This window comes from Eubalaena glacialis, chromosome 2 (genome assembly GCF_028564815.1).
Source record: "Eubalaena glacialis isolate mEubGla1 chromosome 2, mEubGla1.1.hap2.+ XY, whole genome shotgun sequence".
Classification (NCBI taxonomy): Eukaryota; Metazoa; Chordata; class Mammalia; order Artiodactyla; family Balaenidae; genus Eubalaena; species Eubalaena glacialis.
In genome coordinates this window covers 162,954,359-162,970,734 of record NC_083717.1, presented here as the reverse complement: position 1 = coordinate 162,970,734, position 16,376 = coordinate 162,954,359, and the positions used below count along the sequence as shown (strand labels likewise).

General features: G+C 51.2%; 1 protein-coding gene across 1 annotated transcript in view; it reads right to left on the bottom strand.

Moving 5' to 3' along the window:
• PLEKHD1 (pleckstrin homology and coiled-coil domain containing D1) overlaps positions 1–5,834 on the bottom strand; it is a 29,174-nt gene extending 23,340 nt beyond the window's left edge. Inside the window, exon 1 of the mRNA XM_061182694.1 lies at positions 5,666–5,834. Coding sequence (XP_061038677.1) covers positions 5,666–5,814 — 149 coding nt within the window. The 5' untranslated portion in view covers positions 5,815–5,834. The remainder of the gene's footprint in view (positions 1–5,665) is intronic.
• Positions 5,835–16,376: the final 10,542 nt, after the last annotated feature.

Below are 16,376 nucleotides of genomic sequence, written 5' to 3'. Positions count from 1 at the left end.
GCAGATTAGAGTTATTGGTTATAACAGAGTTATTGGTTATTGCTGATAGGAATCAGCAGGGCTTGTTGAATAGACAAGAGTGGGGAGAGCAGAGTCTGGGATGACATGAGGGCCAGGACACTAGCTTAGGTGACAGGGTGGACACAGGTGCAATCCAAGCTGAACTAGTGAACTTTCCTAAGCTATGCCTCCACCTTTACTCCCCTCCTCAGTGCTCTGAAGGTGACAAGGGCTCAAGCAGAGCTTGATAGCTAACATAGGCCTCACAGTCGATCCAGCTGGAAGTGAGGGAAAAAATGTTACTTAGACCCACAGGTACCTTCTAGGCTGGGTGGGTCCTGGCAAAGAAAGGCCCATCTACTCTGCCGAGCTCCTTAATGTTTGGAGATGCAAAAGCCAAGTGTGGGCATACGGGCTGGAAAGGGCTTTGCATCACAGAGTGAGAGAAACTTGGAGTTGGGGGAAATCCTGGAGGGCGGTGGGGAGGAGGGGTGATGGGAGAATGCAGAGGAGAGAGGATGCAGGGAAGATGCAAGAGCCCGGGTCCTACAGGGTCAAGAGACAGCAGTGAACAATCCCAGCTCTGATGGTAGTGAGATGCGGTGCCTGGAAAGCTCGAGAAACTAGGGAGCTGACCCTCAACTAGGTGCTTGCACCTCTGGGATTTAAATGCCTCCTCCACCCTGCTCTTTGCCAAACCTTCCCCTCAGCACAGTCTACTAGACCCCCAAAGACCTTGTGTGGAGGCTGGTGCATCTGTGTGACGGGGGGGATGGGCGTGAAGAGGGAGGAACGAGCCGGGGTCCATATCTGCTAGTGCAACAAGAAGCATCTACACTGGTCAGCCAATTCATCCACAGACAAGGAAACAAGAGTTTAGAGCCCCTCGGGGATTAGCAGAAACCCCGTGCAGGCTTTACACTTCCTCAAGTCTTCCTGTGGGACGAGACCTTGGGCCAGACATCTCACTCTCAAGAGGGCAGCCAGAGCCCAGCGGACATGCGAGCTGCCCAAGGGTTACATTTCACGGGAAGGCGGGATACCCAGCCTGGCTGCCCCTTCTTCCCTGGGCACAAACGTCCAGAACAGAACTAGCACACAGGCTCCCCCATCCCTGAGCCCCTCAGGCACTGAGAACGGGGGTGTGGGGTTTGAAGCCAGGTAAACCCTAGAGCCAGGGAAGGACAGCTTATCAGAAGTGTCCCTTTCAGAGGTGGCAGAAGGAAGGTAGAAATGACACAGCCCTCAGTGCGTGTCCCTTTTCATTCTGTCCGGGTGGCCTTCTATGCTCAGGGGATGCTCATCTTGGCCTCTGCCACTTGCCTGGCTCTAGGTCTGAGATGACAGGACAGGAGGAATCCTGCCTGTGAAGTACTGATACATGGGTGATGACAAGTTAGGGTTTATGCAGAGATCATCAAGTCCAAGGGGCTCCAAAAAATGTGAGCAGGATTCTTCAAACAACATAGCAAAGACAAGCTTACTAGGTCAAGCAGATAACAGTGCAGAGGCACTGGGTGAAGTGGGAGGGAGCCTTGGAGCCCCACCTTCTCTCCCCACCCCCCTGTGGTAGAGTCGAGGCACTTGTAGAATCACCATGGAACAGAGTTTAAAAGCCACAATTTGATCCATTTCCATTCTGTGGATGAGACACTGCCAGCCAGTGAGATGTGACACAGCCATGCCTCGGCCTGAGTCACGCGGCTGGTCACCGGCAGAGCTGGGACTGAACTCAGAGGTCCTGCCTCTAAGCATGGGTTCACCTGCCACCATGGCCACAGCTGCTCTCAAAAGAAACGGTTTTGTATTTCCAAGTCTTGGACATAAGGAAGTTGAATTGCCTGAAAGGGTTCTTGCTTGAGTTCTGGCCCCCATTTTCAAACAGGCCATCAACAGCCTCTAATGCCAGCTCCTTGGGAGCACGGGGAGAGGAAGAAGTGTGTCTTGTTTGCACAACCAACTCATTTAACTTTGGTGCAGGCGAATCATCACAGGATCGCAGTGAAGCCTGAAATAATAGGTGTTAATTTCATCTTACAGCTGTGCTGCGATCCGGAGAGTGTACCCATCTCCTCAAGCTAAGGACTCAGTGACCTCGATGCCACCACCTCAGAAGGGGCAGGGTGCGATGGACAGAGGGATCTGGGGAGATCCCTCAGCTGCCACCTAGCCACTGCCTACCACCAAATGCCGTCCTTCTAAAAGAAGTTCGGAGAACACAAGCTGATTATAAAAAGAGGGGCCTGCAGGCACCCTCCAGCTGGGATAGAACAAGCAGAAATGCTGCAGCTGTGCTGGGGGGACACCTCCCAGTCAGCTGTGAGAAACGCTACGTGAGCCAGAAAGTGAGACCAAATCCCAGTGTCACTAGCGTGAGGCAGAGCCTAGTGCGTGGAGGTGATATGCTAGCTCTTCCCCTCAGCCCTTTGGGACAGCTCAGTATCGCAGTGTCACCTTTAGGAAGCGGTGCTCAGAGCCAAAGGTGAAACTCCCGGACCCAAATCTCTGTGTGAAGAAAGTCTCCCCAAGTCTTTTTGGTATGATGACCACCAACTGCACAGGTCATCTTTCCACACCTGCGCAGGTTGTGGCCTGAGATTTGGGAAATTAGGCCACTGTTTCCATGGTTTCCCTGGCACTTAGTGGACACCGTGAGTCTCAGCTCCCTGAGGCAGGACCCACCGATGTTCCACAAGAGTGAGCTGCTGCTGGGCTGGGCTCAAGGCCCACTGGTCACCTTACACCTGGGGGGCTGGGGGAGGAGGGACGGGAGTGTAGACGCTTCTGCTGCAGGAAGGAATGGGCTGGGCCCGCCTCATCAGGAGCTCCAGCCTTGGGAGGTGTTGCGGGGGATTTGGGAGAGGGACTGGAATGCCGGGGAAAGCATGAAGCCCTGAGAGAGAGCTGGCCTGTCTGCTGGACCAGCCCTACCACGGGGCTGACACCAGCCAAGGCAGAGATGCTCTACTCCCTTCCTCCTTGTCTCTCAGCACCCGCATCTCCACTGCTCACAGGTTAGGGGGAGGACAGAGTCATCCACCTTGCCCTCTAGACACCTCTTCCAGATCCTCTTATCTCTGCTAAGGAATGTTTTTGATCCCTTTCTCTTTTTGTTGTTCATGGGAAAAAAGCTGACCCTTCAGCTCAAAGGCACCTTCCCACCCCGGGAAGGGCAGGACTGCTGGGGCACCAGGAGCTGGAGGCACAGCCCTGAAACAGACCCTGAGCGGAAGAGGTTTTACAGAACCCAGGAGGCCACAGCCGCTCCCATCCTGCTCGTTCGTTATTTATGTTATTTATGTGGCTCGGGAACCTTTCCAGGGCCCCTCCTCTTAGCTGCCCCCTCCCAGGGAATCGATCGCCCTAATGGCAAGGCTCTGCAGTGGCGGGCTTGAGCTGCCCCTTCCCAGGCCTTCCTGTGGCTGCTAATTAGCTGGAGGCCAGAGACTCCACTTCACAAATGGGGAAATGGGACCCAGGGGCCCCTGCTGGGCATTGAAAGGGAGCTAAGCTTAGCATCATGCCTCCCCCATCCCAGACCCTCTCTGGCTGGCTGTTGCTGATCCAAGGCTAAATCATGTGTGTGTGTGTGTGTGTGTGTGTGTGTGTCTGGTGTGTTCCCAGAACTGTGAACATGGACAGAGGCCTAGGGTGGGCAGGGGGAATGTTAGTTCTTTCCTGAGTCTCAGGGGAAGGGGAGTCTTTTCACAGTGGCAACTCTAGAATTCCCACAAAGGAAGGGAACAGAAGTGACAGTCTCCTTGGAAGGGGGCTGGAGGGCTTGACTTTGCAGGGCATGTACGCTGTTCTGACTTGGATTGGACGGTTTCTGAGTGGCTGTAGGGGTTACTGGTGGAGATTCTTGGGGTGGGGGCACTACAGCTCTCCAAGGCCCCCCTGGCTCCATCACTGTGCTTTTAGCTGGAGCTTTTGTCCCCAACACCTCCCAGCCCTGGAATCAACTGTGGCTGCAGGGGCCAGGTCCCCACACCTGTGGGTGAGGGGGGCTAGGGGACAGAACCTGAGGGTTGCAGACCCCTAGCATTTACTAGGGATGCAATCAGGTGAAAATGCCTGGAAAGAGACATCTTGGATGTCCGGAGGTAATACCAAGGACAGCAGCCAGACCCAGTGGAGGAGTGTGGGCTGCCTGGAGCAGCTGAGGTAGAAGTGGTGATGGGGCACTCTGCTAATGGTTCTTAAATTTATAAGCAGCCTTCCCACCACCACTCGGGTGCCCTGGTAGAGACAAGCTTGCTCCTGGCGCTCGGGAACTGCAGCTCAGACAGCACAGCCCTGGAAACCCCTCACAAGATGCTCTCCATGCTGCCCCAGGCCTCCATTCAGGGGATCAGAGATAAGTTGAACTTTGGAGGAACTCAAGGAGCCTACATCCCATTAAACCCTAGAGTGAAATCCAGCAGAACTAACAAAAGTATGCAAAACCGGGTATGTAAAATGTGAAACACCATCTACAGCTCCGTTTGTTCTGTGGTCTTGCAGACATATTAAATTATTCATCAAAACAGAACATCAGAACCAACCACTACCATGTCTCCGTGAACTGTGTTCCTGGGAACATATGAAGCCCCCCCCCTGCTCAGGGGCAGACTCATAGTGTGGGTTGGGAAGGGGCATCTAGACACAATCCTAGTTTCCTGGGCAGGATCATGCCTCCAGGGAGGGGCCGATCAGGGTCTAAGTTCACTAGGCCATTCCATAGCAAACCTCAGAACTGAGATGGCCTTGAAGGTGAAAGCTGTCCAGAACGTGTCCCATTGCTCCTGAAACCAGCATTGGGAGCTTCCTGCAAATTCAGGGCTGTGAACTCCCCCTTCCTCCAATACCTTCCAGGCTCATTTATGAGTGGAAAGTAGCTACTGATGTCTGGGGAGTGTGGCCTCTGAGTTGGGACCAGGAAGCTGATGCTGAAAGACCCAGGCTGCTCTGACCTTGCCAACCACCCCTTCCAAGGGATCCATCCTTCTAACAGGACCAGTCCATCCTTTCCCCCACTTTCCTCAGTCTCTGCCCCATCTCCCTTGAAATATACGCATTTCAAGGGGCAGTTGGAGGGGTTCCCAGCATCACTCCTCCAGGGGTGGGCACAGAGCCTTCTAGGCCCTTCTTCCTTCTCCTGGCCGGTGCCTTTCAGAAGCTCTCTCAGTGTATGTACCAGTTGGGGGTAGGCGGAAGTGGGGGGTGGGATGTAGGACACCCACGTCCCAGCTTAAGCGCACTTCTAGAAGCCTGGAGCAGGGGAGTTGTGAAGATTCTGGAACCGCAGTGGGGCTCCCAGGAGGCTATCTTTGGCTGGAGACAGGGCTTCTTCCTCCGCAGCACAGTATGGCCCAATCTGACCCAGCTGGGCTCCTACCACGGCCACCATCTCTTCAGCCCACACCCACTCTCCCCAACCCGACTTAAATCCGTTCCGCAGGGAACTCAGCGGTCCCACCCCAGCTCGACCAGCCTCGGGCAGAGATGACCCAGCCCAGGCTGGGATCCACATCTTCCAGGAGGAGCCAGCGTATAGTGAAATGGGGCGAGGCCAAGGTCACAAAGGAAGGCAGAGGTAGGACGGTAATGAAGGGTTTGGTAGGGGGTCCTTCGGCCCTGGCTCCCTCCCCCGGCGGTCCTCACCGGGCGCGGCAGGGGCACTCACCGTCGGGACCACTTGGCCGACGGCCTCCCGAAGGGCCGCTTCCACAGCACACCATAGAGCTGCACTTTGGTGCTGATGTCCAGCGCGTCCGAGTCAGCCTGCTCCAGAGACGGCGAGGGCGACACCGAGTTGGACTTGGACGTGAACATCCTGCTTCAGCGGGGCTGCCCCAGCCGGGCCCACCCGCTCCCCGGGGCCGGCACGGACGCGCAGCTCCGGGAGAGGGCGGGCGCGGCGGGAGGCTGCGGGGCGGCGGCGTCGGCGGGCGCCTCCGGGCGTCGTCGGGGCGCGTCGCAGCCGGCGGAGACGCGGGGCGGCCCCGACCGAGGGCTGCTGCGTTAAAGCGCGCCGGGCCCGGAGCGCTGCGGCAACTGGCGAGGGGCGCGCAGCCTGCGGCTCGGGCTGCGGGCTGCGCCGGGCCAGGCGGGAACTCGGCGGGGAGGGAGGCTCAGCCTCCAGCCAGCAGCATCGCCCACCCCCCTCCCTGATACAGCCCCAATTCTGGTGGCCCCGATTGGCTGGGAGGGGCAGGTGAGCTGGCTGGAGGCCGGCCGCGAGCGCCAATCAGTGCGGTCGCCGGCGGGAGGGCCGGACTCCGTGCGTCCGGAAGGTCCCGGCGGGTCGCCCGGCCCCGAGACGAGGCCCCAGCACCTCCCCACCCCCACCCCGCGTGCCCATTTCTCCCCCGGGCTCCCGCTCGGTTGCAGCGCCCACATCGAAACCGGGAACACGTCTGCTTTGTGACGGGCTTGGAGTCACCCCTGCAGATCCCTGCTCGCTCTGGGTGGGGGAGAGCAGATGATCGGGCTTGGAATCCCACCTCAGTCCTTACATGACTCCGTGAAGCTGCGGTGAGCCTCAGTTTTCTCTCCTGTAGAGCGGAGACGCCTGTCCCTTCTCGGGCAGGGCGGGGGCCAGGTAAGACTTCAGCCAGTGCCCGAGCGCCCGCCCCGAGAGGAGGCTCCATCGGGGCTGTCAGCCCCTCCCCGCCTGCTCTGCTGGGTCTCGCTTTGTACCACCGCTGCCGCGCCCGGATCGGATTTCTTTTCCCAGAACTTGGCTGCCTGCGTCGGCATTTGGCACTCAGTGCCAATCCCGAACGGTCAGTGCAGCTAGTGTCCGTGATTTATCTGCACGCCTGGCCCGTGCTCCCTGGGGCCTGGCGCTCCATCCACTTCCGCTCCTCTCGGCGCCTCTAGGTGACCGTCTCACTTTCCGGCGGGTGCAGACGTCTGTCCTGCCCCTGGGGACCGCCCGCGGAGAGGCTCTGTTAGCATCGCTGCGTGCAGGCACCGCTCCAAAGGCAGGGAAGTGAGTCTGCTCGGAGAGGCAGCCGGCTGGACCATGCTGCAGTCATCCTACTCTTGGCCGCGGAGTTGCAGGCCATCTCTGGACAGTCAGGATTCTTCCGCGCACTTGGGAAAACCACTTACCCCCTCAGGGGCTCTGATGCCTCAGCTGTAAGATAAAGAAGTCAGATTGGAGCAGAAGTTTGCAAATAGGTAGCCTGAGTGCCAAATCACTTTATAGATAGACGTTATTAATTTGACCAAGTAAAAGTAAAAAAGTGAGGTATAATTAAAATATGACAAAACGCACAGATCTCAGGTATTTATTTGATGAAGTTAATTTGATGAATGTAGTATACAAGTCACCACCACCCAAAGCAAGACGCAGAACATCTCCATCGCCCCAGAAAGTTCCCTCATGCTCCTGCTAGTCAACTTCCCATCCTCACTCTGACCCAGGCAAACCACCTTCAGACTCTTATCAACATTGGCACACCTTTTTAAAAGTTTAAAATTTTAATGTCTAAAATGGCATTCTCTACAGAGCAACCATCCCCTGTAGTCCTTTGCTAAGCCTGCTTCGCTCACTATTACCTGCCTGGCTTCTCCTTTCAGGCATTTGAATTTGTGATCCTCACTAGATGCTCCTCCAAGGCCTTCCCAGGCCTAACACGTCATGAGTCTAGTTAAGAAGGGGCTTAATAAAGGGCTTCCACACCCTGGCACCCTTCCCATAACCAAGTCTTGGGTTCCCAAGCCCAGGCAACATCCTCTTGTTTCTCACTGTCCAAAGGGGCCCACCTGAATTCCCTTGTGCCCCTCGTGGCTCATGTTTCCCTGCAGAACATCTCAGGCACAGCTTTAACACAGGGGCCAGGGCCTGGGTCCACCAGGTGGGAAGAGACAGGACTAGGAAGATGATGAGAGCCCGTGGAGAGCCTACAAAGTGGACGTTTCATACTTTGGGGGGTTATTTTTGACACATGTTTTCATGCTTGGAAAACTTCCCACTTTAGGAGTTTTGTTTTTTTCCAGATGGAAGCTAGAAAACTTGGGTCACAAGCTTGTGGTGTGGAGTTCACTGGTTGGGGCACCAGGACAGGACTAAGTTGCAGGTGACAAACATGAGGAAAGAGAATGCACAGCCATGAGGAAAGAGAATGCACAGTTTCTCAAGGGTAAGTACCGGAGGCATCTGACTTGCTTTGGGGGTCAGCTGTGGCAGTAAGGTTGTGTTCCCAACGCAGCCAGCAGCATTTGACTGGCCGCATGGACAGTCACAGGCAGCTGGGCTCCTGGCAGCACACACATGGCAGCATCAACAGCCTCCCCGTCAGGCTGCTTCTGCCGCATGGTTCTGGATAGCATTCCTGGAAGCTTCACCCCAGGTCAGCCCTGGTTCTTTAGCCCTGCCAATGTCCTTTTAATAAATTAATTCCTCTTCTGCTTAATCAGGTCAGTACCAGTTTTAGCTGCTTGTGATGAAGGACTGGGGATGAGCCATAGGTGGTAGAAAGGCAGGATGCCTGGAATCATTTTTAAGGAAGTCCTTCCCAAGGAGAAGGGCTGGGTGAGCCCAGATGGTTCCTGTTTCTTCCGTGGAAGAAATAGAGCACAAGTTCCTTCAGCAGCAAAGAGAAAGCAATCTTTGCCCATCCCTTCTGCAGACAGGACATCTGAACAGACCTTAGCTACTGGTAGTTAAGGAGAGGTGGAAAGACTGCCCTGAGACAAACAGCATGAGTTTGATGGTCCACTAGGTACTTAAGTGGCTTCTGCTTCCCTCAACTAACCAGTCCAGATCATGCTAAGTCAGCCTTGGGAGACGCCGTTTCTGCTTCCATTCTCTGCTGCAGTTGGTGGGAGTGCTGAATGCCTGGCAGATAGTTCTGCAGAAGACAAAGCAAGCTGGGTGCCAATCCACTGCCCCAGCCCAAGTGTGGGCCAGGGCTGCCCGATCTTACCGGGAAGTAAGTCGGGGTGGAAACTCAGGGACCTAGTGCTCTACAGGCTCAAATACAGAGATGGTGTTCTGAATATATGATTTACATCTTATCTATTTCATTTCATTTTTGAAACAGCCCCGATGAGGTGTGTGTTACTTTTAGTTTTCCAGATGAAAAAAATGAAGTTCAAAAAAATTGTCTACCTAAGGTCACCCAGCTGGTCATTTCCTGCAACATGATAGACCCTCAGATACGTGTTGAATGAGGGAAAGGCAGGATGGAGATACTTGATTTTGTCTGAATCCTAAGCCCACACCTGTCACACCGCAGCACACTGCCGAGTGAGGTGCAGTCTGGGAAAGTGCTGGACCTTTCTTTCAGTCTCTCCCCTTTTTTCTAGTAATTTCTCTCAATTGCCAACTCACCTAAGGCTCCAAGTTCCCGCAGAATTGAAGAGAAAACTCCTCTTACACTGTAAAATTCCAGCCTCTCAGCTGTGTTCAGGGATAGACTCCTAATAATGAACACACATTTTCTGATAGTTTCTGTTTTTTCGCCAGCTTTCCTGAGATATGACTGACAAATAAAAATTGTATATATTTAGTATACAATATGATTTTTTGAAGATGTACAATATGATGGTTTAATATACACATGCATTGGGCAATGCTTACCACAATCAAGTTAGTTAATACATCCATCAGCTCACAGAGTTACTGTTTTTGTGTGTGTGTGGTGAGAACACTTAAGATCTGCTCTGTTGGAAACAGACTCACAGACACAGAGAACAGACTTATGGTTGCCAAGGGGGGGGATGAGAGAGGGGTGGATTGGGAGTTTGGGATTAGCAGATGCAAACTATTATATGTAGGATGTGTAAACAACAAGGTCCTACTGTATAGTGCAGGGAACTATATTCAATATCCTGTGATAAACCATAATGGAGAAGAATATGAAAAAGAATGTACATATATGTATAACTGAATCACTTTGCTGTACAGCAGAAATTAACACAACATTGTAAATCAACTATACATCAATAAAATAAATATTTTAAAAAAGATCTACTCTGTTGGCAAATTTCAAGTATACAATACAGTATTATTAAGTGTACAGTAGATCTCCAGGACTTATTCATCTTATAACTGAAAGTTTCTACCCTTTGACCAACATCTCCCCATTTCTCCCACCTTCCAGCCCTTGGCAACCACTGTTCTACTGTCTGGTTCTATGAATTTGACTTTTTTAGATTCCACAGATAAGTGAAATCATACAGTATTTGTCTTTCTGTGTCTGACTTATTTCACTTAGCATAATGTCCTCCAGGTTCATCCACGTTGCTGCAAATGGCAGAATTTCCTTCTTTTTTATGGTAAAATAATATTCCAGTGTGTGTGTGTGTGTATGTGTGTATGAAATGTTCTTTTTCCATTCAGCCATCAACAGACACTTTCAGTTGTTTCCGTATCTTGACTATTGTAAATAATGCTGCAATGAACATGGGAATGCAGATAGCTCTTTAATACACTGATTTCATTTCCTTTGGATATATATTCCAGAAGTGGAATTGCTGGATCATATGGTAGTTCTATTTTTAAGTTTTTGAGGAACCTCCATACTGCATTCCATAGTGACTGTACCAATTTACATTCCCACCAACAGTGTGCAAGGGTTCCCTTTTCTCTACATCCTCACAAATACTCATCTCTTGTCTTAATGAGAATAGCCATCCTAACAGGTGTGAAGTGCTATCTCATTGTGGTTTTGATTTGCATTTCCCTGATGATTAGTGATGCTGAACACCTTTTCATGTACCTGTTGGCCATCTGTATTTCTTCTTTAGAAATATGTCTATTCAGGTCCCTTGCCCATTTTTTAATCAGGTTGCTTTTTTGCTATTGAGTTGTATGAGTTCCTTACATATTTTGGATGTTAACTCTTTATCAGATAAATGGTTTGTAAATCGTTTCTCCCATTCCATAGTTGTTTTTTTTTTTTTTCCATTTTGTTGATTGTTTCCTTTACTGTGAAAAAGAACATACATTTTCATAATGTTGCTTTTATCCATAATCTGCAGGCTCATGTGATGGTCATCATTGTTCCATGAAACAGGTATTAGCATGGCTGTTGTATTGACCAGCCCATGGTAGTTAAATGTGTGAGTGCCGACAGGGATCCAGCTCTCTGATCTTACACTTCAGCCACAGCGAGCCAGACATAGAGTCTTACTTAACCCACTCCAGCCAGGGATGGGCAGAAAGACATCCTCAGACAGGAAACAGTGACAAGGGTCTCCCTGGAGTCACATCCTGATTGGGCCTCAAAAGCTCCCAGCAACCTGGACAAAAGTAGCTCTTCCCATAGTGCCATCTCCTCAGCCCCCAGCCCTCTCTGTCCCTGACCCCACCCTCAGGCAAGCAGGCCAGGCTGATGCCAAGTGAAGGACCCAGGAACACTTCTACTCCAGGTCCCCTGAGCTGTCCCGGTGCCCGTGTCAGTCTGATGGCTGGGCCCAGCACAAGTATGCCTATAGGGCCAAGAAGCAGAAGAAACAGAAAAGATCTGGGCTTCAGGCCAGGCCTTGCTATAGTATCAAATCTCTTCCATAGAAGCTCTTTTCCTCCTCCAACCCTAATTCCATCATTCAGGCTCCTGCCCTGGATTCCACAGGGTATGGAACCAATTCAGCTGAAACTACACTCTCCTCTTGGTTCCTGTGGACCTTTGCCCATCCTTCCATCCTAGCACGTGTCTGTCTGCCTTGTTTGGAGTTTTCTCTCTGTGTATGTCCCTTCCAGACTGTCAGCTCCTTGAAGAGAGGGTCCAGGGCGTGTAGTAGGCGCTCAGCAAATGCTTACTGAACTGATTTGTCTTCACTTGGCCCCTGTTCAGACGCCGCAGTTTCTTGTTTCAATTTGCCAACTGAGTGGAGACTGACTTCTCAGGCCCTCAGCTGACCCTCATCTACAAAACAGAATCTGCGGGGTGGCTGAGAATGGCCATGAAACAATCTTTAGATGGCAGGCTTGTCACCTGCTTTTAGCGTCAAAGTGGGTTTCATTCCAGGTTCTGCCATTAGCTGCATGAACTGAGGACAATCACTGGACTTCTCTGGGCTTCCCAGCTTGCTTCATGTAGTCAGTCCTCTTCCACTTGTACCACTGAAAAGCCTTTTCAAATGACTCCCCACTTACAGCAGGATCCCCGAAGGAATCTCAGCTTGTCACCCTCACTCACATGATCTTCTCAAGACTCAAAGGTGATCGTATGAGCCTCCTGTTTAAAACCCTTGAATGGGTCTCCATTCCTTCAACTTCAGCTGCCAGCTCCTGACCTTTGACTAATACCCTCCACAATCTGGTCCCAACTTATTGTCAGGGTCAGCCCCTGTCACCTTATCCCACATTCTCTGCTCCAGCCACACCAGTTCTAATATTCTGAGGAGCTACCATGCGCTTTCACGTCTTCTTTTCACTTGTTCTCTCGGTCTAGAATGTTTTTCTTAACTTCCCCAAATTCTACTTCAAGATTCAGCTCAAATGACTCTTCTTTTGTGAAGCCCTTTCTGATGCCATCCCTTCTGAGGACTGAAACACTTACCTCTTTTTATCGAATTGTATTCCACTTTGACTGCATTTCCTATGACCAGGGGTAGGTCTCAGACGCCTATACTAAGGGGCAGGGCTTGGCTGCCCGCAGGGGAACCCGAGGAGGAAGGGAGGGGGGTAAATGGCACCACGGGTAAGGTCAAAGCCAGCAGCCGAAGGACGAAGGGGATGGGGGAGCCAAAGGAGAGCATGTGTGGGTGCAGACCGACTGCCCTGTCCCCGGGCAAATCCCCATTCTAAACGTCTTGAGACCGAGAGGCCATTGCACTAAACTAGATAGTTCTGTTCTCGTCAGCAGGGTCAGCCTCTTGCTAGGCTTCTACCCTCTCTGCCAAACAACTGCTCACACTCAAGGTTGCCAATGTGATGTATTTCTGGGGGTGGCCAAGGATCTCCTGCCCTGCCAGCCTTTTCACTGCACTGATGCGGCCTCTTGGTACCCAACAGCATTGCTGAGGACAACATGCTGCTCAGAAACACCGAAGGTACAAAGGGCTCCCCCTCGTGGGTGATGTGTGGATTTAAATGTAAACATTAATTTGGCTTCTAAGAACAAGTATTGAATATAATATTTTATTAGGGGATGGGGGGCGGTGTTCAATCTGACCAAAAAGCCCATAGCCATTTGTTGTCACAATCTCATACACTCCCAGAACGTCTGAGGGAGAGCCAGGATGCTGGTTCCTCCTCTAGAACAGAGCCAGCAGTTCATGGGACCAGGTGCCAGGGGCTTGGGTACCAGTGGTAGCTCCATCTTGACTCAATGAAAAGACCTTGGGCAAGTTACTTTGAAACGTTTGTGACTTCATATATATCATATATGATTATTTGATACATGAAGGGCCCCTTCATATATCAAAAGGGGCCCTTCCAACTCTCAGCATCACGTTATCCTTGGACTCTTTCTTCTAGGTCCAGTAGCATGTTCTTTTCTGATTTCTCAAAGTACTGAGCAGGGGAAAGGTGGAGACAGAAGAGGAGAAGGTAACACAGTTCTACTCACATTCCCAGTCCCACCCCACCGTCAGCGCAGGGGAAGACCCATTGCACACGGGCTGGAGGGGTGGAGGAAACAAAAGGTGGAGGGTGGAGGCTCTGCTGAGACAGTGGTAACAAAGGAAGATGGTGGGCAGGACACTTCCTGATCCAGGGCAAGTCCCTTTAAGTAAATCAGAGAGTTGGGGAGGGAGAAGCGAAGAGAGAAGGAAGATGGGGCACCCGTCCCAGGCCGGGTCAGGTCCTCTGAATATAACCAACACCGATGTTCAGAAGTGCAAGGAGGGAGTCCTTGGGCCCCAGCCAGGAAGTGGGGAAGACAAGCGGGGATGAGGGAGGGAAAGTCACCAAGCCCCACCTTGAGGTGCCAGCAGAGCCACCAGAGTGCAGACTTCTACCTCCACAAGGCATCGTGTTGTGACAGGAGCTGAGGCCAGCTGGACTGCACCCGGGAGTGGCAGTTGAGGCAGGGATTACAAAGACCCTGGCTGGGCCCAATTACCTGTAGGATTTCAAATCTGGAAGCTTCGAAGTCATCTAGGGAGCCAGCATGTCTTGCACACCAGCTCTCACCTCCCCTGTCCTCCAGCCGTGGCCCCTCCTAGGCAGAGTCCTGCTTCTTGTGCCACCAGGCCTCTGCCCTCGCAGGTCCTCTCTTCCCCACCTTCACTAGCTCATTCTGCTCCGCCTTTGAGTTCAGCACAGGTGCTGTCTCCCTCTGATGTTCTCCCTGAAGCCCACCCTGGGCTCCTTGCCCCCAGGTGTTCTCTGAGCGCCCAGCATTGCCTCGGCAACTGTTTCTTTGTTCAAATGCCTCACTGAAGCATGAGGTCTTTAAGGACTGGAACTGACCCTTATTGCCTTCTGTGCACTCAGCTCTGAGGAGTGCCTGGTCCATAGGAAGGGCTGTTAACCCTGCTGAAGGAAGAGGTGGGTTAGTGGAGGAGAGGTGGGGGGCTCAGTCTACTTCCTGTTCCACCCACTGGAGAATATGGTGTCCATACCCTCCTGCACCTGACAGCCCTTGAAGTATCTGGTGATGGTTATCAAATTCTGTCCCCAAGAGCATTCCAGACATAAGTAAACAATCCAGTCCCTTCTATACCGCCTCCAAGGCCCTGGCTTCCCATCCCCTCTCCACTGGGCTCCCTCCTCTGACGGCTCTAGAATTTGTCAGGATCCCTTTATGAATGAGGCAACCAGATTGGGACACATGCTTTCACTCATGTCCTTATCCAAAATTTACAGAAATGGGCAATGGCTATCATTGCAAAAGAAATCAGTAGCTAAGCCAGAAAGGAGATCCAGGTTTTCTGATCCCTAAATCAGTCACATAGTACCTTACTAACATTAGTTAGTACTGGATTAGTAACCTGAACCCAGTTAATTGCCCACCTATATGCTCAGTCTCCTGCCCTGACTCCCCGCCCCTTTGCTAACTCCCAAGCAGCCCTGGCTTCCGTGTGAGACAAAGGCGGAGCTACACATAACGCCAGCAGCTGATTCTGCCACGAATCAGGGCAGAAGCTGGTGGGGGAAAAGGAGGGGAGAGCACAGATCAGGAAAAAAGTGCCCCCTCAGGGCAGACCAGTTCATTTAACAATATATTTTTTGAGAACCTAGCTCCCTGGAGCTTATATTTCAGCAGGGAAGAGGGACAAAGCAAGGACATATATTATAAAGCAGATTAAAAGGGGATCAGTGCTACAGAAAAAGAAATAGCAGGGTAAAGAACACTGGGGTGGGGGCGAGCAGATTACAGTTTTAAATACGGTGGTCACAGGAGGCCTAATTGAAGGAGACTGGACCAAGACCTGGAGGAGGTGAGGGAGCTGGAGGGGGGGCATTCTCGACATGGAGCGACCAGAGTGGGACACAAAGCAGGCTCATTTCCTACATCATAAAAACTACACTGCAGGATGCAGCTCTAGCTTGTAAGAATTAGAAATTAAACAGAATAAGGATTGTTGGCTATTTTGGCTAAAACTGTATATAGACATATGTATAAATATGTATATATATATACATATATCTATATACATTTTGATCTCAGGGCAGTAGGATGAAAGGGCTGTTACTTAATAATGCTGGCTTCCGAAGATTTCACAACCACTGCTTAAGGCAAAAGAGGGAAGAGGCACTTCACCTGAAAGCTTCCGTAAGAGATGGCAGGAATCATAAATACCATGTCCTTTTGGCCTATTTTCTTATTTATGAGGAAAGGTTTTCAGGCAACATGTAACACTCTGGGCACAATCTTTGTAACTAGCTGTAGCACACGTGATACATATAGAAAGTCAGCACAAAGTAGACCAGTAATAATGAAATCTAATGAATAAACATAAGCTATACAGTTAAATGATACATTGCTATACAGAGCGTTTATCGGTATATCAGTTAAAAAATGAGATCTAGTACTAAAGTCTACAGAGGGAGAAAACACCTATAAAATTCACAAATTGCACTTCTATTGAAATCTCTATTTCCAGAGTCAGTTGTTCATAGCGTCTACACACTCATATTAGTAACTGTGCCCTTTGAAATGCACCCACTGTGACGGATCTATTGGCCTGCTTCTCTTTTCTGGGATTAGATGGCTACCTTCATAAATAATATTTGCTAACAACAATGGCCATGGAAAAAAACTGTCAATAAACTGCTATCTTTTGGGGCAGATGGTGTATTGAGTGCTTAATCTCCCCTCCTCCTTTCCTTCCCTCCTTCCCTAAAGGATGTACATATAGACACATCTTTCCACTGCCCCTCAAAACTTTTCATTACCTTTTCTGATGTTCGAATGTGGGAACAGTCTGGTCATCAAACAGAAAAAGAAAACTGCCAAGAGGATAAGTAATGAACCACTCACATAAGG